This window comes from Echiichthys vipera (assembly GCF_963691815.1).
Source record: "Echiichthys vipera genome assembly, chromosome: 14".
Taxonomy (NCBI): Eukaryota; Metazoa; Chordata; class Actinopteri; order Perciformes; family Trachinidae; genus Echiichthys; species Echiichthys vipera.
In genome coordinates this window covers 16800070-16825155 of record NC_139839.1, presented here as the reverse complement: position 1 = coordinate 16825155, position 25086 = coordinate 16800070, and the positions used below count along the sequence as shown (strand labels likewise).

General features: G+C 40.2%; 2 protein-coding genes across 3 annotated transcripts; one reads left to right on the top strand and one right to left on the bottom strand.

The window, feature by feature from the left end:
- Window positions 1–755: 755 nt before the first annotated feature.
- Window positions 756–10174, top strand: wdr44 (WD repeat domain 44). The gene is made up of 20 exons (XM_083927663.1): window positions 756–1134; window positions 2343–2376; window positions 3433–3516; window positions 3857–4463; window positions 4979–5118; window positions 5228–5323; window positions 5450–5586; window positions 6015–6098; window positions 6237–6343; window positions 6778–6929; window positions 7048–7186; window positions 7287–7348; window positions 7509–7622; window positions 7733–7855; window positions 7960–8151; window positions 8287–8388; window positions 8491–8606; window positions 9598–9725; window positions 9823–9957; window positions 10041–10174. The coding sequence occupies exons 1-20, from the start codon at window positions 1058–1060 to the stop codon at window positions 10127–10129; spliced, it is 2718 nt and encodes a 905-aa protein (XP_083783789.1). The 5' UTR covers window positions 756–1057; the 3' UTR covers window positions 10130–10174.
- Window positions 10175–11337: 1163 nt separating this feature from the next.
- LOC310957198 (U2 snRNP-associated SURP motif-containing protein) lies at window positions 11338–23507 on the bottom strand. 2 transcript variants are annotated; one of them, XM_083927664.1, is made up of 24 exons: window positions 23378–23507; window positions 21037–21121; window positions 20773–20884; window positions 19889–19968; window positions 19646–19719; window positions 19436–19551; window positions 19280–19344; window positions 19034–19199; window positions 18700–18899; window positions 17943–17986; window positions 16115–16219; window positions 15960–16026; window positions 15335–15504; window positions 15084–15246; window positions 14511–14590; window positions 14323–14410; window positions 14113–14238; window positions 13771–13960; window positions 13436–13516; window positions 13290–13353; window positions 13026–13176; window positions 12543–12653; window positions 11569–11747; window positions 11338–11473 (listed from the first exon to the last, which is right to left on the bottom strand). In XM_083927664.1, the coding sequence occupies exons 2-24, from the start codon at window positions 21112–21114 to the stop codon at window positions 11353–11355; spliced, it is 2631 nt and encodes an 876-aa protein (XP_083783790.1). In that variant the 5' UTR covers window positions 21115–21121; window positions 23378–23507; the 3' UTR covers window positions 11338–11352. The 2 variants fall into 2 exon arrangements, with proteins under 2 accessions (XP_083783790.1, XP_083783791.1); XM_083927665.1 differs by having other exon boundaries at window positions 19646–19716.
- Window positions 23508–25086: the final 1579 nt, after the last annotated feature.

Below are 25086 nucleotides of genomic sequence, written 5' to 3'. Positions count from 1 at the left end.
CGTTGGGCATTGCAGGTTGCCAGGGTTGTCTGTTGTTAGGCTACAGAAACAAGGAATCCTTTTGAGTTGAGAGCTAGCTTATCGCGTACACACCACTCAAAGAAAGACTTCCAGTTGGCTCACATTAAATACTGTTGTGAAATTAACTGATTAGTTGAAATTAGTCGTTACGCTGTATGATTCATCACTTGACATGGCGCAGGCTGATCACATGTCACACTCTGCAACGAACCTGGCAACACGACTGCTGGAATTATATTTTGTGGCAGCGACTGGATGGCGGTGTTCTGCTCATTCTCCATATTCAACCTTTAATTATTATTATTTTAAATAATAGAAGAATGTAACCATAGGACCAAGGCTGTTGCCTAGCAATGGAATTTGAATGGAATTCCATTGCTAGGCAACAGCCTTGGTCCAGCTGATGTCATTCACATACACTGCAACAGGAAATAAACTAAGACACATTTAGAATGTTTGTGTTTACAACTTTGATAGGTCAACAAATGAAGCCTGGTGCTACACACTCCGATACAGTAGGTGGCGGTATGCACCTTAAACGGTGTTTTTTTCAGAGAAGAAGAAGAGCGCCTGGGCCCCGCCCTTTGACTCACCTCACTCAGATGTATTTTTTGTGTTACTGGTTTGTTTATGACGCGGTTCACTTGCTCCCGTTAGCTTGACAGCTGACCAAGTGTATGCTGTTGTTAAAAAAAACGCCTTTTTGGGGGGTGCCTGCTTCCATAGAAGATACTGTGCTGTGAACGAGACAAATTAGTGAGAGGATAGAAAGCGAGTTAGCAGTTAGGCGTTGTCAGTCGGACGCCCAGAGTGAATTAGTTAGCCTGTTAGCATTCGGCTACTGTAACGTTATGGCGTGACGTTGGAGAGGGAAGTCTGGGTCAAGCCTTGTGAATTTAAACATAAATATACAGAAGGCAGTATATAGAGAGACAAGTGCATGTGTGTGTGTAACACTCCCGTTCGCAGGTTAGGCTTTTAGAGCAGCTGCCTGGCGACTACATTTGACCAGCTGGTGAGCTAAATTCATGTTAGCATGGCGTCAGATACAAGCGACACCGAAGAGTTCTATGATGCTCCCGAGGACGTTCATTTCACTCCATCTCCCAAAGTGTAAGGACACACTTTTTGATCATATTACTTCATATCACAGTGGCTAATGCGCTTTGTTCTGCTGTTTTTGATCCTTTATACATCCATGGTTTTTATCTCGTACCACAAGTATCTGGCCAAGTTAGCAATGACAGCTAACTAACATTGAATTTACAAAATTCTAATTTCTATAGACAGCCTAACTAAACTGCAAATAACTGCCCCTGTCACTATTAAACTGTGTCATGTAGTAACGTTACTTGAGTTCACCAGCTGTCTGATGTCAGTGCAGGGAAAGACAATCCCAACACTTAAAGTCACATGATGTTATTCCTGAGATCAAATCCACAATTTACTTTCAGAAACATTGTTTATTGTACAAAACCAAAAATATTTCACTGACTGTCCTTGTGGGAGCTATGAGGTTTTGGCTGGTGGGCACAAGCAATGAAACTGTCCCTCTGCTTTTGGACTACATTATAGCAAGTGGACTCTATATAAATTGCGTGGAGGCCTACATGCATGGTATTACGGTATTATTCCAAAACCATTAGAGACAGTGTGACATAGAAGAGTCTCTTCCCGCAGACTGTCACAATGATGAACAGTTATTGGCCAAAGTCCCTACAAAACCACTACAAATCAACATGTGACATTGATATTCCCCTATTTTTTCCAGGATCCCTTGCACTCTGCACCCTGCACCATTGTCATTATGTTTACAACTTCACCTTTAGTTTACCTTCACTCGTTTTGTTATCCTGGTTTTTAGCTCTAGATATATTTCTATTTCTGTGTCTTTATGTTGAGTGTGACAAAAAGCTGTAGTCAAATTCCTTGTATATGTTCACACTTACTTGGCCATTAAAGCTGAATCTGATTAATCAAAATTGTAGACCTTTTTGGCCATATCTGGTTGCTTTTGATTAGTATGGATCAAGTTGTATTTACTCAACAACATTCAGCTCACCACTGAATCTAAGACCATTCTTGTTTGCGTCTTGTTCTTCAACATTTGTTGGCAAACAAGTCCAGAGAGTGTGTTTGATACGCTGGGTCTGAAAATCTGCATTTCATTTTGGATGAAGGAGTTATAATTGACATACTGTACATTCATTGAATCGTTCATGAGGACATATTCTGTGTCAGATTAGATTTGTTTAAGGTTGTTGGACTTAAGACACTGACTTTCATTTCCTGTTTGAACTGTGTGCCTTTCTGTTTTTAAGGTCACCTGCAAAGTTCGTCATTCCTTCGCCTCAGGTATGTTTATCTTAGCCCAGCCACTGTTGAAACAAGGTTGTATCTGCTGAGTCTCTATTGAAAAGATTATTCTGACGTAGTTTTACCAAGGTATGAAAATTAAGTGGAGGTACCTCATTCATAGGGTTGGAGTTCAATTACTTCTGGTAGTTTTTTACGCAGAAAGATTGTTTGTGTGGGTTCTTTAGCAAAATGTTGACCTGTTTGTTTACTGCTTCACTCTTTACTAGTTGAAAAAAGATAGTCCAGAATAGGGCGTTAATGGAACTGGGTGTTTTACCAGATTTAGGCAGGAACGGCTAATGGACCTAACCCCTACTATAACAGTACACTGTTTCAACATGTGTGTTGAAACAAGTGTTTAATTATCTAGAGGCGGCTGCAGTGTCTATAGTAGTTCTCCTTGAAGTTGCACCAACCTTAAGTAACTTCAAGGTAAGATATTGGTACCCTGTGTGAAAACATTAACACAGCCTGTTTAGTAATGGGTTATTAGTGACTGCAAAAAAATCAACCCTTTGTCATATCTGCCTCATAGTGATAAAATAGGAAAATGCAAATATAATGTAAATGAATCATCTGGCCTTGTTGCTCTGCCTACCTTCCTCACACAAACGGTTACAACTGAAAGTCAAATTCTACTTGCTCACAAATAAGAACTAATTAATCTTTAACACAAAACTGAACTGACATTTGAATGGACCCAGGGGTAAACCTGGCTCACACACCAAACATTGATTGATTTTGCAGCAAAAGGAAATTGCCTCATAAAACAGCGTTTCATCCATGGATAAAGTCAGCCTAAATGCCCTGGAATTGTTTTCGGAGTCAGTCACAGACATTTGCCCTCATGGCAAGATGTCTGCTTCAAATGCAAAAAAAGGGACAATTAAAAGTTGGTTGGATATGAGAACTTTGTAAGAAATGTGCTCAGTAGACTTGTATTTCTTTAGTTAGATACGATACGATAAATCAAAGCTTGTATGTGACCTTTTGTTATTTCCAATGTCTACCTATTGTTGGTAAAAAACATTTTTTTTGTTTTTTTCTGAACAGCTTTCACAGAAATCAGTAAATGCTGCACAAGATGTGAGCTGCGGGGTGGCCGCATCTGAGACTCAGCGAGATGATTCCCTACTGGTATGGTTGTCTCTATTATCGCACAGTGTCCTGCATGAGATGGCTTTCCTTTGTTTTTTTAGAAGAAAGGTGGAAGTTACTGTGGATTTCATAGATAACTATGATGGTATGCTTCAGAAATGGCATATCCTGTAGTGTGTCCTTTGTTGTACCTTCCAGGTTTTTATGTGGGTATCACGCTTATGTTTTTGTTTTGTGTGACCGGCTGTGAAAGGAAAGAAAGAAAAGGTGCGAGTGCAGCCAATAACATGTTTATGTTTCAGTTGAGCTGAACATGGGGACTTGCATCAGAGTTGCTGTATTGTTAAATTAACAAGCTGTTATTTTCTCTTCCTCATAGATCATTGATAGCATCATTGAGGAGAGTCAAAAAGGAAGTGTTGGTGAAGTGGCTCAACTGTTAGATGAGCTACATGTTGATGTAAGAGCAGAACCGGAACCAGAGGAAGAGAATAATGCTCAGGAAGTTCCTGTGGAGCTAGCAGCGCCAGCGGTCGAACCTCAGCTTGGCGAGAGGCCTGAGGAACAACAGGAACGTGCAGAAACAAACGGAGCATGCTCTGTACCTGCCCCTGAACTCGCAGATCCTCCAGGGCCATCAGTTGGGTCACAAGAACAAGAAGGTGTTCAGCCCCCAGACATCACCTGCACTGTAAGACTGAGTCAGCTTGATGCGGCTGCAGAAGGGGAGCAGGAGCAGAGACCTGCAGATATCTTAGACCAGGTCCCATTTACAGACAGGGCGGCTGACTCGGACTCCTCTGGGCCTATGAAGCCCCCGCGACAATTCACAGTGGAACCAGACATCGTAGCAAGCACCAAGAAGCCTCCTCCTTCACGTCCACCCCCTCCCAGCGGAGGCCCGCCACCCAGACCACCCCCACCGGCTTGGCAGAGTCTTCCGTCCAAGAAGTCTCAGGAGTGTCTGAGGCCCAGTGGACTGGAAGGTAGAGAACAGTTCACAGTATACAGCACTGAAGTTCATAAGTGTTATGTTGATCCAAAGTGTTGTATAAATGTTGAATTCAACCTGTCAGACATCACTGGATAAGTAACTTTCTTAAGCGTTTGACATTTACAAGCTTTAGGACATTAGTGTGTGTGGACAATGTTGAAAAAGTATTATTTTCACTATTGTGTTATCACACATCCTGTGTAATAGATAACCTTTATTTTATAAGTTGTTTGTACAATGAACTATTAGTTAACCTTTTGTTCACAAAAGGGTTAAATGTGCACAATGCTACCAGAATACAGTAACCATGTGTTTGAAAGAATGGAAGAACAGCTCATAGCGTCCCCCTGTCTATATTTGAGGTTTTACTTATCTAGTATCTTGGCCAAATGGCCTTATCTGATTGTCATCTTTAATCAGCTACAATGGAAACTGCTGCTCTCATATACAAACATAAAAGATGGTCAGATTTTTTTAGATTAAGTGTTGCCTTGTATGATCGTCCAGTGTCTGCAGTTAGCGACGATACTCTGGAGCCCTCTGGCCTGGTGTCTCCTAGCAGCACAGTGAGGAGTCTAACCAAAGAGCTGCAGCATTCCTTGGATCTGGCCAGCGCCACCAGTGGGGACAAAGTGGTGACAGCACAGGTCGGTGAATCTGCAACCCTGACCTCTTTTTCATCCGGAGATGCTCAAAAAGTAAACGATATACGGTGTACTAATTTGCTTATCCATTGCTTTCCTTTTTTTTTTTAAGGAAAATGAGGATGATCCAGCCTCATCTCAGAGTGGAGCACAAACTCCAGGCCCTCAGCGCCCACGTTCCAACTCCGGTAGAGAGCTGACAGATGAAGTAAGTCCTGTTTGATTTTATTGCGTTTATGTAGCTTGAATCCGAGCCATAACCCAACCTCTTACACATCCTTTCCACCAGCCATCTATGCACAAAATGTGTGTAATGTGTGTTATCTTAAAACAGGAAATCCTGGCCAGTGTGATGATCAAGAATTTGGACACTGGGGAAGAGATCCCTTTAATCCAAGCAGAAGAAAAACTTCCTGCAGGGATTAACCCTCTCACTCTGCACATCATGAGGAGGACCAAGGAGTACATTACGTAAGCAGAACATGATTTTTGCAGATCAGTTTGTTTAATTTGATTGGCACATATGATGTCGAATCCGTATCATATCTGTATGTTTCTCAACCCTTTATTCTATAAATGAATTGTTCTGTGAGAAACGCAGGGTGGGTTTTGAAGAATAAGTTCAATTCAATTTTATTTATGGTGCCAAATCATAACAAAAGTGTTGCTTTGTCCAGGAGTTCAACAGATGTACAAATACATACTGAAACCAAACAGTTCACTATCAAACCTTTTTGCTGTAGGAAGCATCACACTTGTTGGCAGTGATTTTTATTTTATTATTATTTAAACACAGGCAACATTTTCCCTCTGTGAAAGCTTTTTTCAAGGCGAATCATGAAAAAACAATAGGCATATTTTCTAGAGGAAGTTGATCTGCTCTATTTTTTTCCTCTCAGGAATGATGCAGCGCAGTCAGATGACGATGACAAGGCTCAGGCTCCGTTGGCAGACACAGATGGAGGAAAACTAAAACAGAAAACGTAAGGATCGCTCACCTCTTGTAGCACGTTGCCGGAATTTTTTTTTCTTCCCTTTCTCACCACATGATCAAATATAGAAAATAATATTTAGTTGTTCCAACCCCCCCCCCCCCCTTTTTAAAAAAAAAAAAAAAACAGAACCCAGTTTAAAAAGTTCCTGGGGAAGTCTGTGAAGAAGGCCAAGCATCTAGCTGAGGAATATGGAGAGAAGGCAGTCAACAAAGTGAAAAGTGTGCGTGATGAAGGTAAATGAACATAGCAGTTTGATGCATTTGCGCAGATTATTAGATTTCAGGACGACACTAACCTTGTATTTCTTTTTTTGTGTGAGGAAAGTACCAACATTGTCATTGTACTGCTTTAAACTGCATTTTTATATATTTTGTGCTGTCCCCAGAACTAACATTACAAAGTACATTTCCTGAAAGCATGGTTGTAGTACAATGAAACGCAGAGCACAGATAAGTGCAGCAGAAGAGACTTAGTTGAGATTGTCATTTCTAAATAGATGTGGACGCTGAGAATATTACAGTACAAATCGCTTTATTCACTTTGCACTGTCGCTATTGAAACATCAAGTTCTCACCCTGAAAATGTTTTGCTGAAGAAACATTAATGCTCTTGGTGCTGCAAATGCTTTTAGAACCTCAGTCATGCTTTTTGTTTGGCGTGGGCTCAGTGTTCCATACAGATCAGGATGATCCGTCATCAAGTGATGATGAGGGCATGCCGTACACCCGGCCTGCCAAGTTTAAGGCAGCGCACAGCTTCAAGGGGCCCTTTGACTTTGATCAGATTAAGGTCGTGCAGGACCTGAGTGGAGAGCACATGGTAAGCGGATTTTAGTTTTTCATTTCATTTGGATTTATATTTTTGTTTGTTATTAACATTTAAGAGGATATGTGCACCAATGAATGCTCGTATTACAGCATCTTTATTTTTTCCTCAGGGGGCCGTTTGGACGATGAAGTTCTCTCACTGTGGGCGGCTACTGGCGACTGCGGGCCAAGATAATGTGGTTCGCATCTGGGTCTTGAAGACTGCCTTTGACTACTTCAATAACATGAGATTAAAGTACAACACAGAAGGTAACCTCACCAGAACCTCAGATAGTTTTCGTTGTTGAACAGTGATTGATTATTTTAATTTTGATGCCCAGCTTCGGCTCCTTTTCTTTGGTTTCTACAGGTCGAGTTTCACCTTCTCCTTCTCAGGAAAGTTTATGCTCCTCTAAATCTGACGATCCTGGGGTGAGTGAGATTGATAATACCTTTTGATTGGTGGGTCATCTTGTGTTTCCAGAAAATATTTATAAGAACTATTTTTAAGCTATTTTAGTAATGGCGTGAGTATTGCAATGTTTTATTTGTACAGTCTTGAGACTCCTAACAGACTGTACTCTCATCATAGGCAAGTGCTCCAGAGGACCCAGACACAGAAGACAGGAATGCCCCTTTCCGTCAAGTCCCCTTCTGCAAGTATAAAGGTCATACGGCTGATCTGTTGGACCTGTCCTGGTCAAAGGTGACGTGATACTCTTTATCCATTTACCCCTCCTCTTCACACATTACAGACGATGTCAGTACTGGTTTTATTTCTCCTCTCACTTTTTCCCCTTTTTTGTGTCAATCTAGAATTTCTTCCTCCTCTCCTCTTCCATGGATAAAACAGTCAGATTGTGGCACATATCCAGGAGAGAGTGTCTCTGCTGCTTCCAGCACATAGATTTTGTCACAGCCATCGCTTTCCATCCCAGAGTAAGTGGAGTCATCTTGCGTTACGCCTTTCAGCACAAATCTACACATCTATTCTTTTGTCTCACTGACTTTATTTAAAGTAACCCTTGCTCCTTGTTTCCCAGGATGACAGATACTTTTTAAGCGGCTCTCTGGATGGAAAACTACGTCTCTGGAACATTCCTGACAAGAAGGTGGCGCTGTGGAATGAGGTGGACGGCCAAACACGCCTCATCACAGCAGCTAACTTCTGCCAAAATGGGAAGTATGCTGTCATCGGCACCTATGATGGCCGATGCATCTTCTATGACACAGAGGTACCCAGCCGCGATACTTTTATTTTTGCTAATGCAATAGTTGCATTACGTATTTATCAATTTTTTGTTGTGACAGAATTCATTCCAGGTTAAATGTCATTTTGTTTTTGTTTTTTTGTTTTTCCCATTTCTTAGCGTCTGAAATACCACACTCAAATTCATGTGAGGTCCACCAGAGGCAGAAACAAAGTTGGACGCAAAATCACTGGGATTGAGCCTCTTCCTGGAGAGAACAAGGTAACATCTGACCTGACAACAAATACATCTACAGTATGTTTGATGTCCCTATAATGACCCATGTCAGCCGGACTTTTGAATTTTCTCTTTCCCCCTTAATAGATTTTGGTGACCTCTAATGATTCCCGCATTCGCCTTTATGACCTGAGGGACTTGTCTTTATCCATGAAATACAAAGGTTATGTAAACAGCAGCAGCCAGATCAAGGCGAGCTTCAGGTGAGGATGGTTCCCTTTCATGTAGCTTTGACTTGAGTAGAGATGTCGTGATGACCCAATTTTGCCATAACCGCAGTTAGAAAATGTCAGTTTCATAACTGTAATTTTTTATTGAATTAAGCTAGAATAACTATGCTGTCCTGATTCCTGTATTTTTGCCCTGTCATGTTTGTGTGCGAGGTGACATTTCTTCTTGCGAGTCACGCAACAAGCGTTTGTGTGTGCATGCATTTCTTTTGTGTGAGAGAATTGTGCCACTCACATGAAGCATTGTGAATTAGAGCTGTAAAAACATCAGACGCAACTGATATTCCAGCCTTATACCTGCCAAAATAGTGCCTTAAATAGACAGCGTGTGAGCATTTTGGATATCTACAAAATGATCGCGCAGTTGTTGAAGATAGATGTCCAATTTGCAAAGCTTGCCATTTAAAAGTGACTGCAAAGGGTCCAACATTTCGAAAATGTTCCATAAATCATCCACCCCTTTATGCTCAAATCAAGGTAAAAAAACAAAAACAAAACGTAACTAGTGAATGTCACATTACTGAGCTGGATTGAAATCGTTTAAACTCAGCTTGGAGTAGTTCACTGTACTGAATATTATGGGGATATGTCGTAGTTGGCTGAGTGTAACTCCAGTTCTACAAGTACATCTGTAACTCTATTTTCAATCAAGGTAGGCTGACATGTTTTATGTAAATAATAATATTAAATAATTTCCCCCCGGGTATTATTAAAGTATTTCTGATTCTGATTCTGCAGGACAGGACCAACATAATTCATCTCTTTCCTTCCATAATGTCCAATAATAAATTTGTGATAAAAGCTTGAAACTGTGACATTTCCTGGCAATAATCATGATATCAAAATCTTTTACCACGACATCCCTAGACTTGAACATTTTGAACCAGCAGCAGTTGAGTCCCAAAAGTCTTGTGTACATATGTTGCTCTGCATCTTTACTTACTGTGGGATTATTTTCCTATAGTCATGACTACTCCTTCATAGTCAGTGGTTCAGAGGATAAGTACGTGTACATCTGGAGCACTTATCACGACCTGAGTAAATTCACATCTGTACGACGGGACCGCAATGACTTCTGGGAAGGAATTAAAGGTAACTGCGTGTTGAATGACAACTTTTAAAGCAAGTATCTGTCTAATGAATTTGTCCCCTTGATTGAACCGACACTAAAGCTTTACTTATCTTTCAGCACACAATGCAGTGGTCACCTCAGCCATTTTTGCACCACACCCAGGTCTTATTGTTCCACAAGAGGCTGGAGCAGACAAACCAGAAGCAGAGTGTAAGAGCCTGGACTCCACAGACTCTGAAACGATACCCTCAGGTCTGTTTGCTTCAATTAATTTGCGTGCAGATTTCATGACATTGTCATTTCAGTGTTATAAAACAGTGTTGTCCTTCCTACAGGAGCCCTAAAGACAGATCACACAGAGGTTCTACTCTCTGCTGACTTCACTGGAGCCATCAAGGTTTTCATCAATGTAAAAAAGTACTGAGCACTTCAGAGGTTATCAGCTCTCCCTACACTCAGGCCTGTCCGTTGGAAATCAGTCCTAAAGGCGAAGGACAGCCTGTCGGGCCCTCTAACAGCCAACTACCTAACGGTTATTGCTCTGTGACGAAGAGCCGTCTGTAGCTTTTTTTATTTTGGAAGAACAGGGACCCTAAAATGGAAGGCAAGGGAATGGGTGGAAGAAATGGACTGTTCAATACAGACATGGTGTGATTCCCTGTCATATTTCTATTTTTTATCTTTAATACCAAGCGACTGTGAACGGTTTGGCATTAAGAAAAAAGAGCTGGAAATGCCAAGTGTGTGTGGTCTGTTCAGATATGTATGTTCATTTCCAGCTGTATGGTCAGGACTGGGTTTAGCTAGAAGGCAGTTTGCTACAGTATGGGCACCTTACTAATTTCTTTTGATCCCACATTTTAGATCGGTTAAGTGCAAGACACTGTCCTAATGTCAGTCACAAATTTTAACGTGTCTTATGAAAAGAGATGTAACCACTTTGTCTGGAAAGCAAATTGGTTTGAAATGATTTGTGCCTATGACATTTAGGTCGCCTTTTTTTTTAATTTAACTTGTAAAGCTTTCCTCTAAAATATATCAAACATTTCAGCGGATATACAGTACAAGAAATCTGTATACGGTTACTAATGATTAGGGCTGGGTATCTTACTTTTTTTTTTAGAAACAATACTGGCTCTTAAGTACGTTTGATAAATAAAAATAAAGCACATTTCATTATAAAATAGTACTGTAAATTCAGTGTGTAGCAATGCATACTTGCTGCTTTTGTAAACAACCAAATGATGGCTCTTAATTTTCTCAACTAAAGCCCACACAAACTAGAATAATGATTGTTGACAACCTTTTAACTATGAGAAATCAAATCAATGAGTAAAAACATTTTGATACCTGGCCCTACCAATCATATCCTCCAAACACAGAAACACACATTTATCACCAACAGTGATTTATTTAGTGTCAGAACTTTGCAGCAACATTTTCTTGTTATTTTAAAAACAAACATTAAAACAAAAATATATATAATTAGTTACAGTGTTCAAACTTCATCATACAAAAGAGTGCCGAATCTTACATGGATAGTGAAAGTTGAGGACCAAGAGAACAGGTGTCGGTCTGCTTGAGCACTGCATTGTGTAACTCACGGGTACCAGCAGGCTAATGAATGACAAGGTCCAGAGTTGAGAGTCAATGTTTGCTCTTCTTTGCCTTCTTATGGGAGTGATGTGGCGACCGTGACCTGGACTTCCCTGCCTTCCGGTCTGGAGATGGCGATTTGGAACGCTTGGACCATTTGGGAGATCTTGTCCTGGTAAAAGGGTTGAACATATAACAGGTTGACTTCAGTCAGTACAATCAGGATGGATACATTGGCACTCTACAAACACATCTCATGGCACTTGCTTTGAAGGAGATTTGCTCCTCGATTTCCGGGTCCTGTCATCGGGGTCTTTACTCCATCCTCGTCTTCTGACCCCGTCTTCACTTCTTTTGCTCCTGTCTTTGTCCCTTCTGTCATCCTTTGACTTGTCTTTAAACTTTGATGTCACTTTCCGACTCTTTTCTTCATCTTTTTCAAACTCCTATAGTAGACAGGGTAAAATGTCACAATTCATTCAGCTATTAGGCTTCTATGTCTTTGCCTGTTCAGATGCAAAACACCACACAGCACTGGCTTGTAACTCACAAACTCACTTGGTCATAATAACCTGCAGATTTTTTTTACATGGGGTAGCTGTTTGGTCAATGTCAGACCAGTTCAGCACATGCTAAACTATTCCACCTAAATAATTTTTATTTGACACCTACAGGCAGAGAGAGTAATTATTATTATTATTTTTTTTAAATAGATGCTGTTTTGCCTGTGTGGCCAAAAATATTAGTGTCAAAAAATGCACACAATACTTAAGAGCGGTGTGAACTGTTCTCAAGTATTAAACAGACACTGTGCTCCAGAAAACGAACTCTCTAAAATACAAACATGACACAAACGGCAACTAGCTAGACTTTCCTTCCCCGTAGATGGTGCACAGACTAAATCTGTAGATCTGAAAACTGACCACCCCCCGCGTTTGCACACAGGCTGTGTCTGGTTTTGAGTGCTTTGCATCTGTGACACTGTTTTTTACTGTGCCAATTGACTGATTTCATGGTCTAATTTTAATGTACTAATAGCAAGCACTTTTGTAAATTTTGCCCCATGCTGTTCTTGATTAAAGAAATATTTCTCTTACACATCAGTGATGGTTGCATTTTTGCTTTAGAGACCTTTTACTGCAGAATAAACTGTAAATAGAAACTGCCTTAATAATTCAAAGGACACCTGTTTATATAAGGGTAAATATATAATTTAGTACATGCAATATGAAAGCACCTACCTTCTGTAGCAGTTTATTCCTGTAGTGCTCCACTTCTTGTTGTATGCTTACTCCGGACTTCCTCGGCCTCTTGCCAGATTCAAACTCATCTTGAATCTTCATAACCTTTACCTGTGTCAAGACATGTCTAGTCAGTTCTGCATTTTTATTGTTTTTGTAACTATGGTTTGACTTATTTTCAAACGGTTGAAGATGCTACCGGAGGGAAGCAGCTAACAATGGAGGCAAACGTGAGTTGGTGTAAGGGCATTGGACTACGCTAATATGGCTGTGGCTCTAACTGTGATGATGAATTGAAATCACAAGAAACAACCCTCCGATAGCGTCTTCCTTCCTACATTAAATACTGTGTATTTCTGATTTAAAAAGGCTAAGTGGACATGGCATGAAGTGTAACGTGCAATACTACAGTACGATAACCACATAGTTTCTATAAAAACAAAAACTTCAGCAAATCCCTTTAGAAAAAAAAAGTGCACTTGCCTCCAGCTCTCTCAACCTTTTCCTTTTGCTCTCAGACAATTGAAAACTTTTCAGGGAGCTCTGGAAGTCTGCACTGTCACATTTGGCCAAACCGCCAGAGTCATCACTACTGTCACTCTCTGAGTCTTCTTCTTCATCCTGTGAGTTGACACTGTCACCAGAACGGAGAGGAGAACACTGTATTGCCACACTGTATTTGTTTATGTACGCTGTGTTTGCAAATGTAGACAGCAGGTGCATTGATACCAACCACAGAGACCTTACCTTGCATTCACTTCATCTTCACTGTTTTGCTCCACCACCATGTCCCACTTCGACTCGGTCTTGGCTTGATGAGAAAAGGAGAAAGATGAGCAGGATCATATGAGGGGGACATTGATTCGACTCGAGTGCATCTTGACTTGTGTTACCTTGAGAAAATGTCCCAGTATCACTCGGCTTCTCCCACTTCGACAAAGGCACTCTGGACAGAGCAGCATTGCTCTCCTCCACTAAAGGAAAAAAAGAGATCGCTGGGTCAGGACAAGGATGTGTTTAATGAAGTTCTGATGGAAAATTCTGTACTTTCATGCCCTGTCCTCATGGAGATCAGAATGCACACTCAGCTGCAGACAACAACCCATGAGAGGGTGGATTGATTGTGTATTGATCTAAGACACTTGAGTTGGGCAGATAATTGACAACAGGAACAGGAAACGCTGCACTTCTGGTTGAAGGGTGTGTTTTAAAAAGGCTGTGGACTCACAGGGCATTCCATCAATGTCATCAATGACAACTCCTAAGGGAACACCGTCTATGTCATCAACAGGGACTCCATCCAGTGGGTCCCAGCCTAAGGGGCAGCCATCGAGGTCGTCCACAGGAGGTTTGTGCAAAGGTAACCCATCTATGGGTGCTCTGTCCATTGGCGCACCATCGAGATAGGAGGATACTTCCTGCAAGGAGACAGACATGGGTTTGTTCATGTCCAAATATGTTTGACCATCATCTTCTTGATGTGTCATCATGAACAGCTAATCTAATTTGTTGAAATGCAATCAGAAAAAAGTAGTAATGCCTGTAGTGAGCAGATAAATATTCAGCTCACCTTTTTCTCTGTTGACTCTTCCACTGCTTTGGTGAAGCCCAGAAATATGTTTTGAAGGTGGATTAGATAAGGCTGTGGGTATATGGCCCAGTCCTCCCATGCTCTAAAACAACTTGTGACCTTTTGCTGTGGAGGGAATAAAAATGTTGTTTTTTTTTGTTCTATTTGTGGTAAATGTCCTTGTGTGAGGCAAATGAAACACGTGATTACCTTAAACTGTTCTGCCTGCAGCCTGGCTTGTATGTTTTTATGCACTGCATTAAGTTTTTCAAATATCTGTGTTAGCTTTGTTTCAAAACTGAAAAGACAAGAGACAGAAAGACTTTGAGACTGTCACATGGAGAAGAAAAAAAAAGATAATACAAATGTTAAAGTTGAATTGTGGGAAAACGTCTTACAATTTACGATAATAAGATGCTCCAGCTACTTTAGCACATGAGTTGTGCAAGATGTCTGATACGAGATATAATCTGGCAATCTGTGGGAATGAGGACAAAAAAAATGATGAGAAATCAGATATACTTTACATAGACACTGGGCCTCATGGAAGAACATCTCCGTATTTTATCATAACTTTCTCTTACTTTTTTTTCATACGTTGGGTTCGTACGAGTGTGCTATGCCAGATCATTGAAATAAAAAAAAAGAAGTGGCCCGATATGTGCCGAATAATTGAATCTGTTTTACGGTTTGAGATGTTCAAACCGATATTGTAGAGTTATACAACAGCATCAATAGCCAATTCAAAAATAATGATGATATCATTAGGCTACATGAATAAGACAGATCTGGACAACTCGTAAATTGTGTTCATACCAAAGAGAACATTCAAAATGTGACAAAAATTGTGAAGTTCTCCTAAATAACTCGTAAAGCCACTTAAGAACGAATCTGTTTGTGCAAGTGGTTCTTGCATGAGTCCCATTCAGTGTAACTTTGTTTACATAAAGACTTCGAGAAATCATACTAGCCTTCTTCTGCAGGGGCGTCTGCAGCAGGGAAAAAGATTCAGTGATGTGTCCCACTACTTCCTCTGCTGCATCTGCTCGCTCGAGACAGAACAGCATGGCGTTGGCGATACCATCTCTACTTGGCGTGAGCTCTTTAAGTAAAGTCTCCAGCCTCTGTCTGTGCCTGAATCGTATTTACAGAAAAATAGAATCGAATTCAACCAAAGTTATATACATACATAAATGTCATCATGCCTGCTAGACATACTTACTCAGCTCTGAGCTGCCCTTTCTTCACCTCTTCTTCAGGGGAAGCCTCCTCCTCCACCTCAGCTCTATCTTCACCTCTATGAGAGTAGTTGTTTATGATAGGGGGTCTCCACATGGAGCCTCCCCGGAACATACGAAAATCTGTGGTCCTCCACTCTGTCGGGGACTGTCCCTGTGGTAAGGATGGAAGTGAAGGGCCTCAATACAGAAAATTCTAACTGCTTGTCCTTAACTCAATTTTAAAAGATAGGAAAAATCATATCAATCATATCCCGAGTTAGTGGAGGAGAGGAAACCCCACCTTTTCATGAAGTTTACGTGGGAACATCCCAAAATGAGGACAGCTTTGTAATGGCTAAACTCCTATCCTAAGATGAGCGATGTTAGAAAACATGTTAATAATACCTGAAAATCCTGTATGCCTAAGCCTAAACTGAGATAAGAGAGGAGTTCAGTTTTAGTAAGTTACTCTAATGCAGCCCCAGGTACATAGAAACTCACATATACTGTAGCCATTCCCCATAATATGAGATTAACAAGTAAATGACAAGTATAGAACAGTTTTAAGTTCTTCCAGATAAAATCCTAGAGATTTTTAATAAACAAGGCTGTGCAGTGAAAACATACCTGGAGGATGGAGAACAGTTTCCAGCGATAGTACACATGATCTTGACTTTTGTTGTCAAAAAGGAACCTGAGGCAATAAAGAATGAGCTAATTAAATGTGTACTCTTTAAGGTCACTTATGAGACCAACACACAACCAGGTGCAGCAATACTTACTTGTAATCTGGATTGCTTTTCTCCTTGTTCATGATTACGGCTTCAAACACGGGACCTTCACGCACCACAAACTCTATCATCCTGTGAATGAGGAATAATAGATTCCTGCGGGGAAAGAAGAGTGCATCAGACCAGGCTTTGCAAACTTTCTGTTAGTTACAGCAGGAGATCTCTAATACCTCTTTACACTGAACTAGTGGACCATGCAAACTGCAGGCTGACTGTCATCTTGAATGCCATTGACCGTTAAAAGTGTCGTTCCATGTCATAGCCTTCGCTATTTTAAAAATGTTGACCATAATAAGCGGACAGCCCGTGGGACATTGCACTGTGCAAAACTGCATAGTCACTGTCCTCTGGACAGACACTGGGTCAGCACACTTTAAAAATATCCCTGGGTCGCCGTGTCCATGAAAGGGGTAAAATAAATCACACAATAGCTATTCATTAACACAGACTTTTTAAGATATGAAAGGCCCAATCCATGGTTTTGTCATTTTTACCCTGATTGTTGAGCGGATTCCAACAAAATCACAGGAGAATTTACAGTTTTTATTGTGTGTAATAAAAAAGGATGCAGTAGATGCAATGGTCTCAAAATAAATATTTTAAGACAATATGATTAATCGCAACAAAACATATTAAAACACATGATAAGTCAGCATCAGGGTGACAATATTTCTGCAAGTAGCTACCTTAAGAAGTTAATGCTTAATGGGGCTTTAGGCCTGAAACCTCTCTTAACTGGTGCATCAATTTACAGTATTTCCATGCAGTGTTACCTGATTTTGTGTCGGCTTTACCACTGCAGTCAGACCTTCACATTACTCACTACTCTAACCTGAAGCAGTACTTAGTTTGATTTATGACATGAGCATGGATCTTCTTTGTCTGACTTGGGTTAATATTAAATCAATCTGCCTTCTAGCTGTATCGGTCTGCAGTGTCTCAGCCTACCCATGGGAAACCCAGGGCTCAAAGATGTTGGTATAAATCAATGGCTCTAACAGTCATTGCCTACTGCTTTTCACTTTTCACAATAACACACATTAAAGGGATAGTTCGGATTTTTTGAAGTGGGGGGGTTTGAGGTACTTATCCATAGTTAGTGTATTACCTGATGGGGATCAACATGCACCTTGTTTGGAGATGCAGGCCGGAGGACAAGCACAGAAGCTACAACATGTACTGCTGTTTAGCTAAATGCATTTTAGTCAGCTAAAAAAACCTAAATCCAAATCTGTTTAAGTGTACGATATTTTTGGAATATTTGCACAGCTTTACTTTGCCTTCAGACAGACAGATGTTCTAAATATAGCGTACACTGAAACTGATATTATTTGTTTTTTAAGGTGGGCCTTTTTTTAGGTGGCTAGAATATGTTTAGCTGCTGCCCCTGTCCACAGCACTACATTTATTAGCTTCCGTGCCAGTAATCATGTCTGCTTCTCTAAACTGGAAGTGTAGGTAGGTTAAAAAAAATCTGACAAATCCCTTTAATGTTATGATGGGAACAAAATGAACTATCTGAGGTATTTGAGTAAACTAGGAGGAGAAAATACTAGTCTCTATAAAATATACTAACTCCATTCACTGTAAGTAAATTTGAGGCCATCTTGGCCTTTGACATCTACAATAAGAGCCCTCAGTCATTGTAGATGTCAAAACATTCACTAATGTGTTGCAACAAAGAGTTCGGACTGCTTACCATGTCATATATGTTAGATGCATTAACAGCTCTTAGGACTGGAACTTCCTGCCTGAAATCTGTATGGGTCCTATAACACTTATAACAGCTGGTCAGTCGTAGTAAGAAGAGTGTGTGTACCTTTCGGTTGGGATAACCACTTTGACTACAGCTTCGGACAGAGTCTGTTTGTGAAGTCAAATCAAATAGTGAAAATATTAAAAAGTGAGTACCTGTACAGATGAAACACTGCAGGATACATACAGCATAGAAAACAATGATAGCATTCACAGTCAGTGAAATGGGGCAGACACACACAGCTTTAGTAAATTATTCTAAAATGCTGAACCATCTATAGTAGCTAAGCTAATTTATCTAAATGTTTATATTAACATTTTGTATACACAGTCAAACTGTTACGTTACTTTGAATTTGTGCATTTCTATACCCCTGCATCCTGTGATATGGCACTGCATGGACCAGGCGATCACTTAAATGTATGAACAAACATGCAACATAATAATAACATAATAAGATGAATCCCAACATTTTAAAATGACTGATGACAATCAGTCGATACAGTTTAAATATTGATTTATTCTGAATCAGTTACAGAATCGACTAAAGTTTGAAATTCTTGTATTTTAATTTAATTTAATTTAAAGGCCAAATGATATATCTTCAGGGTGTGCATTTTTCTAAAAAAGTAGCAGAAAGAGTGGAGCACTACTGCTTATACAAGTATACAGGAAACCCTTCTCTAAAAGGCTCCTCTTCCCTTAATTTTCACATTTTTGTGACTGTAACACCCATTACTTGTCACTTGTAGTTCGAGTGAAACACACATTATAGAGAAAACACATCATGCAGGCACCCCCATGAACAGAGACAATTTTACCTTGTCAAGCTCTCCTTTGGACATGCCCAGCGGCTTGGTGAAGTCATTGCGAAAGCGATCCCTTGGCTGAGCATTGAAAGGCAGACCAGATTGGGGTGGCGGTGTGGCCCTCACCCCCACCGGTGTGTAGAGAGGCTGAGGTGGAATGCGAGCTGGTTTACCCCACCCCAGCTTCATTTCAAACCCCATAATCACTTTACCTACAATGTAAAACATAATAACAGTCAGTGTGGGACATAACTATACGTTAAGAACAATGGGGGGATGGTTATTAGATAAACTTGCCACCATTGCAGCCCGTAAATCGAACCTATTTTATAAGAGACAACTGTACCATCAAGTGAAGCCAAGGCTCTCTCTGCATCTTTCCGTGTCATGAAAGCCACAAACGCTCTGTTGGAGGTCCGGCAGCGCTCCTCATCTGTTCGGGGCCACATAATCTTCACACTGGCCAGGGGACCATACTTACCAAACTCTTTGCAGAGTATCTCCTCGTTCATCTGGAAAACGAGAAAAATAAACGGTGAGATATGTACATCTATGCTGTGCTAAGCTAATCAAAGTCCGCGTGCTGTTTTACCTTTGGGCTAATGCAGCTAATGTAGAGGTTAGTGGTGGTTGGCACTGTTAGGTCATCATATAATGCTGGGGAGAAAAAGCGGGATTGAGGTTTGCATGATTCGGGGGTTAGTAATTTGCAACTAATAAAACTCTTATTTTGAATAGGGGCTTATACTTGATCGTCCTGATAATGGTGTGTCCAGATCTCCATATCCTCCTCCAACACCCCCACCACTACCACCAGAGTCATTTGTCTTCCTTTTATGTCTTTCCTCACGCTCCTCTTGTATTCTGCATGTTTTTCAAATGAAAAAGGGGTTAGATATACCAAAAATATATCAACTTATCGACTTATTGATTAAAACATTTTTGCAAAACGACTTACAGCTTAAGTTCTTCTTTAAAGAGTTCGAGATTACTCTTCTTCTTCTTTTCTTCTGTCTTCTTCTTAAATGTCTGCTAATCAAACAGGCAGCCATTGTGGTTTTTATTACAATTGCAGTACAATTACACTGACCAAAGTGAGAGGTCATGAGCAACATTTATAGATAAATGCAAATAGTAAGTTTGCATTCATACTGAATTGAGTAAATGTTGCCATTGTACAAACATCAGAGTGCAAACTCACAGACTTTTGCTGGGACACGGGGACAAATCTTGCAGCAGGTCGATACAGCTTACTTTTCTTGACCTCCTCCGCTTCCTCCTCTGCAAAAAGTAATCAAAGCAATCACAATTCATTCAGGTGTGCAAACTATAATTTAGATAATAGTTAGGTCTGGATACACAGGGGGAGACTCTATTGTCTCCACTATTCTTTTGTTGGTCATCAGGATATCTGAACAGCTTCCTGTATAATTAGATAGAGAGACTGGCCTCAGTTCTTTTTTAATGCTTGTTTTAAGGGGCGGGGGTTATCTGTGATAAACGATCAGGCATTGTGCACATCATGCGCCTGCCTGTCATGCATGTGATTTCAGCAAAGCAGCTGTCTGTGCACCCTGCAGCCTGATGTCACTGTCATAGCCGCAGGAGGAGGCGGAAGTGCAGTGAAGTGCTAGTGCGCGAATGAACACAGACAGTACAAAGAAAAGTTCTCAAGTATGACTCGGTTCCCTTCGTTCATACGAATGAGCTGCTAGAAAGAACTGTTTCGTTTGTCAACGTCACATCAGCAAAAACATCTGATGACTTAGTTGAGGCTGTGGACGTGTAACAGTAAGTAATGAAAGAGCTTTATTTTTTAAATTAAAATTATAATGGACTGCTGAATCTTATTAAACTATTCAAAAGATATGGGGCCTGAAAAATTAAGGTGGTGAACTTTTTCCCTGCGGAGTCAGCCTGATAATCTTTAATAATTACTTTCAGTTCTCTTAAGATTTTCAGGTAATTCAGTTTAACATGATTGGAACAGTTACTCATGAATCATCTTTTGTCCAGCCATTAAAAAAACTAGGAACTGAATTTCGATGTAGCTGCTAGATTGAAAGTCATCAAGTAGCTGCTGACCTTTAGTTGCATTCACGATACCCCCACGGACAAAAGGTTTCACTCCGCCTTTCTTGTTGGTCTCAAATGACGCCAAGAATTCTTCAAAAACTTCTGCTGCTTTTTCTTCCTCCTAAAAAACGTAACACAGAAACACAATATATGCATCCCTTAGTCCACCCATAGAAAACAAACATGTATCCTCATACCAGAAAATGCTAATTTCTAAATCCAACAAGCACTAGATCATATCATATCAAATTATAACATGACCAACCTCCTTACCTTTTTCTTGATTTCCTTTTGTTCTTTCTTTGTGAGTGTTTTGACTGGAGTGACAGGTTTTCCCTTTTTATCTGCCATGCTCGAACTGCAAAAAGAACAATTTAATCTTGTTTGCGCAAACTGTAAATCACTTTCAGGGTCAGTGGCAAACAATACATAATAAGACACCACCCTGGTCCTCTGGGGGACAGGGCAGGGCAGGACCCACAGCAGTCATGCACAGGAGGGCAAAAACATAACAAATCTGTGTTTTCTGTTCAGTTAATTTCTATCATTTATGGCATTTTTTCTGTCTTACAGGAGATGTGTGAGGGACACCGTAGATACTGTGGATACAATACAGTAACAATGACTAGAACTTTGAACAACACATAGCCAGAATGTTCACAAACTCTATTTAATGACTACTATTGTTTTGTGATATACATACTGTATATTTACACAGATTTATTTAAGTTCCTCAAAAAGGCCCGTCCATGTAAAACAAGTGCACAAGAGGACAAGATTATGGAAAGACTCTCAATGGGGAATCGGTTCAATACTGCAGTTGGAGTTGCTTGCCAGTTCAGTGCTGAACCGGGCAAGGATCTGTCTATGCACAAAGTGCTTCATCATTTAAGACAATTTGGACTGAAAGCCCACTCTGCAGTTACCAAACCTCTCATCAGCAGAAAGACTTAAAAAGCTGGACTTGCCTTTGCTGAGGAGCATCTAGTGTGGACAGAAGAGAACTGGTCCAGAGTGACTTCAGTGATGAAAGTATGTTTAATTTATTTGGGTCTGATGGAAACATTGTGTTGGGCGTAGGACTGGGGAAAGACTGAACCCAAAGTTTGTAAAGAAGTCTGTTAAATTTGGAGGAGGAAGTGTCATGGTTTGGGGAATGTTGTACAGCTACATGTCAGGGTGAATGCAAAGGTTTATGTGAACCTCGTCCAGCCCAGAGTCCAGATGTAAACCCCATAGAGAATCTCTGGCAACAAAATAATGTCTAAGGAACCCACTACAGTTACCAAACTGTGGAAGTGACCGAAGAAGAATGGACCAAGATCAAACCAGAGCAGTGTGAGAAATTAGTGATGTCCTGTGGGCGCAGATGTGCTGAAGTCATTCAAAGCAAGGGCCTCTACACTTCCTATTCACTTTTTAATCCTATAGCCCGAAGAAAACATTGTTTAAATGTTCTCTTCTGACACAATGGTAACAGTTCTCTAATTTTGCTCACTGTTTTTCTTTTCACAAAATAAAGGTTTTTGTTGAAGTGCCTGGGTTATTTTAAAAAATACATGCTAGTACAGCAGTGGTATAGCCGCAGCGGATATTCTATCAAATTCTATACAATAAAAATTAACAATATTTCAGAATAAATCAAGTATTAATACTTTTTTCTCTAACTTTGATCTCCAGTGTGTGGAAAAAAGACGAAATGGTGAATATATATATATATATATATATATATATATATATATATATATATATATATATATATATATATATATATTACTGTTGCATTCTTGACTGCAGTATTACCACACACCATGCTCTCTTTTATAACTATCTGTATATTATCCTACGGTGATGGTGCAATTAATATCTCAGTGCAGTATTTTACCTTGAACACATGCTTTTTATATTTTATATTTATATACTTTTAGATATTATTTGTACTCAGTGTTTCTGTAGTGAAGCTTTTCTCTCTGTTTTAAAATTACATCTCAGGTTTGCTCCAAGCTGAGTTTCGTTGTACTTGTGTCCAGTGACAATATCCATCTCAGCAACATCTAGTATGTATTCATATCAATCCCATATACACTGCAAAATGCATACAAATGGCCAGAGGTGATGTTTAACCCTCATAATAAGTTAGCTACAGCCAAGCACTCAATGATATACATGTATGTGTTTCGACTAGATAATGCCTTTCAACCAAATATCCAGGATGCCTTCTTCTGCAGAGGTTGTTTTGGTCAGTGTGCAGCACAAACGATGTTTAAAAGGCCTGGAGTGAATATGAGCTATCACTGCACTTTGCTAACGTTAGCTCACATTAATGTTAGCTTAGCTACCTATCGCTGGACTCAAGTGTAAGCCTTTATGATGAATACAGCTGTTATTTGCCGTCGACGATTATCCTAACACCCTCATAACCCACAGAGAGATGCAACAGTCCTTATCTAATCGCTAACATCTGCTAGCTCTGCACAGTGATTCTTTCTTAGCTAACGCTAGCTAGCACAACAGTCTAATATTGTCGACTGTGACGCCACAACAGCACCGACTGACCGCACAGGAGATACATAAAGGACGCTGCATGCACATATTAGTTAATACTGTCACTTACTACTTGTGTCATGCTATTGCTTCAGCATTTTTTAGTTGCGACGACCCATTAATGTCCTACCACAACACAGAAAGCTGTGAAGAGGCGAGATATCCGACAGGAGCTGTCAGGAGCGAGGACGCCTGCTCCGTGTCTCTGTGCTCGTGCATATTCATGACGGAGACATGCGCGTGGAAATAAGACTTTCTTAGGTGTATAGGCAGATTATTTATGTGCTTACTGCAACAGTTTATAGAGTGCTCCCTCTTTACATTCCCGTGGGTGCAGAGGCGATTCTAGGTAAGGCAAGTTTGTAGAACACGAACATCAAGGTTGATTTATTTCCAATGCTTTACATTAAACATTAAAAGCATTGAAAAAACACATAAAATTACATTTGTATAAAGATCAAACAAATATAAAATGACATTCAAGTAAAATAACTAAAATATCATCAAAAGCAAGAGCATACATTTTTAAGTTGTCAATTATCAATTTAGTATCATTTTCAAGACAGGTAATAGAAGTTACGGTGCAGTACAAGTAGTGAATAAATAGTTTTGTTTCCTGAAAGGCAGAATCTGGAGTCTGTTGGGGGCCCGTCAGCGTTCATCACCATCATGTTATAAATTAAAAAAGTGATATGTAAAAAACATATTTCAAATGGGCACATTTTAGTTATTTAAAAACAGAACAATAAAATCAGAACAGTAAAAACGTAGATGGAGTCAGATAGGGCCACGTTAGGGAGGTCAAGGGTCCTACTGCAAACTCTGTGCACTGTCACTGCTGTAGTTTAAAGTTTTTCGGCTCTCATGGGCCCCCTATGGCCTGGGGCCCCAAGCAGTTGCCGGCCTTGCCTGCTGGCAAGTGGTGCCTCTATTTACAAATTACCTTTACTGAAGTGTGAGGTTTAACCAAGTCTTGCCAGTGTAATTCCGGCACAAAATCATCCTGTGTTCTTTTTTGGCACTTACTTACATCAAATAAGCCATCAAGACAGTTTTTTTTCATGTATAAACTATTAACAGAGAAATCCGGGAGAGTCCCTAATAACGGTACAGGGCTAACACTGATTAGCTCAGGGCAGTACAGTCAGGGCATTAAAACGGCTTCTTTAACCACTAATGGTGCGTTTCATTTACCTCGGATTATGGAAGTCGGAGCTGGGAATGACGTCACACCCTAGTAATGAGAGTTTAGTTACTAAGTACGAAAAAATATGGCTGAAACTACCAGGCTACGGTTAGCCATTGTTAGCACGGCCTGCTTTGTAGTATGCATATACACCTGAAAAATGTAAATTACACTATGACAGCATTTCCATATATATGCACCTAACAATACTATGTATATGGCTGACTTATTGTGACAAAAATAGGAAAAGTGTTAATAAAAGGATTATTACAGGAGCTTCTTTACTGTTTACAACCGGGGCAGCCATCTTTAAATGTCAACACGGGGGTTTTGTGGACCGTCCGACTTTGCGAGATAGAAATCCGACCACGGGGGTCGTTCCAGTTCCAGGAGCTCAGAAATCTCAACTTCCGAGTACAACTGGAACACACCAAAATACTGCTCAAAATAACACCAAACCTCTGCAGTAGCATGAAGTAGGTTAGGTTAAGTATAAGAAGTATCCCTAAAAACAAAGCACCAATGGGCTCCTTCCTTTTGGATTGACTTTGGTGATCGACTTGAATGAACTTAACTATGAGAGGAGCTGGTAC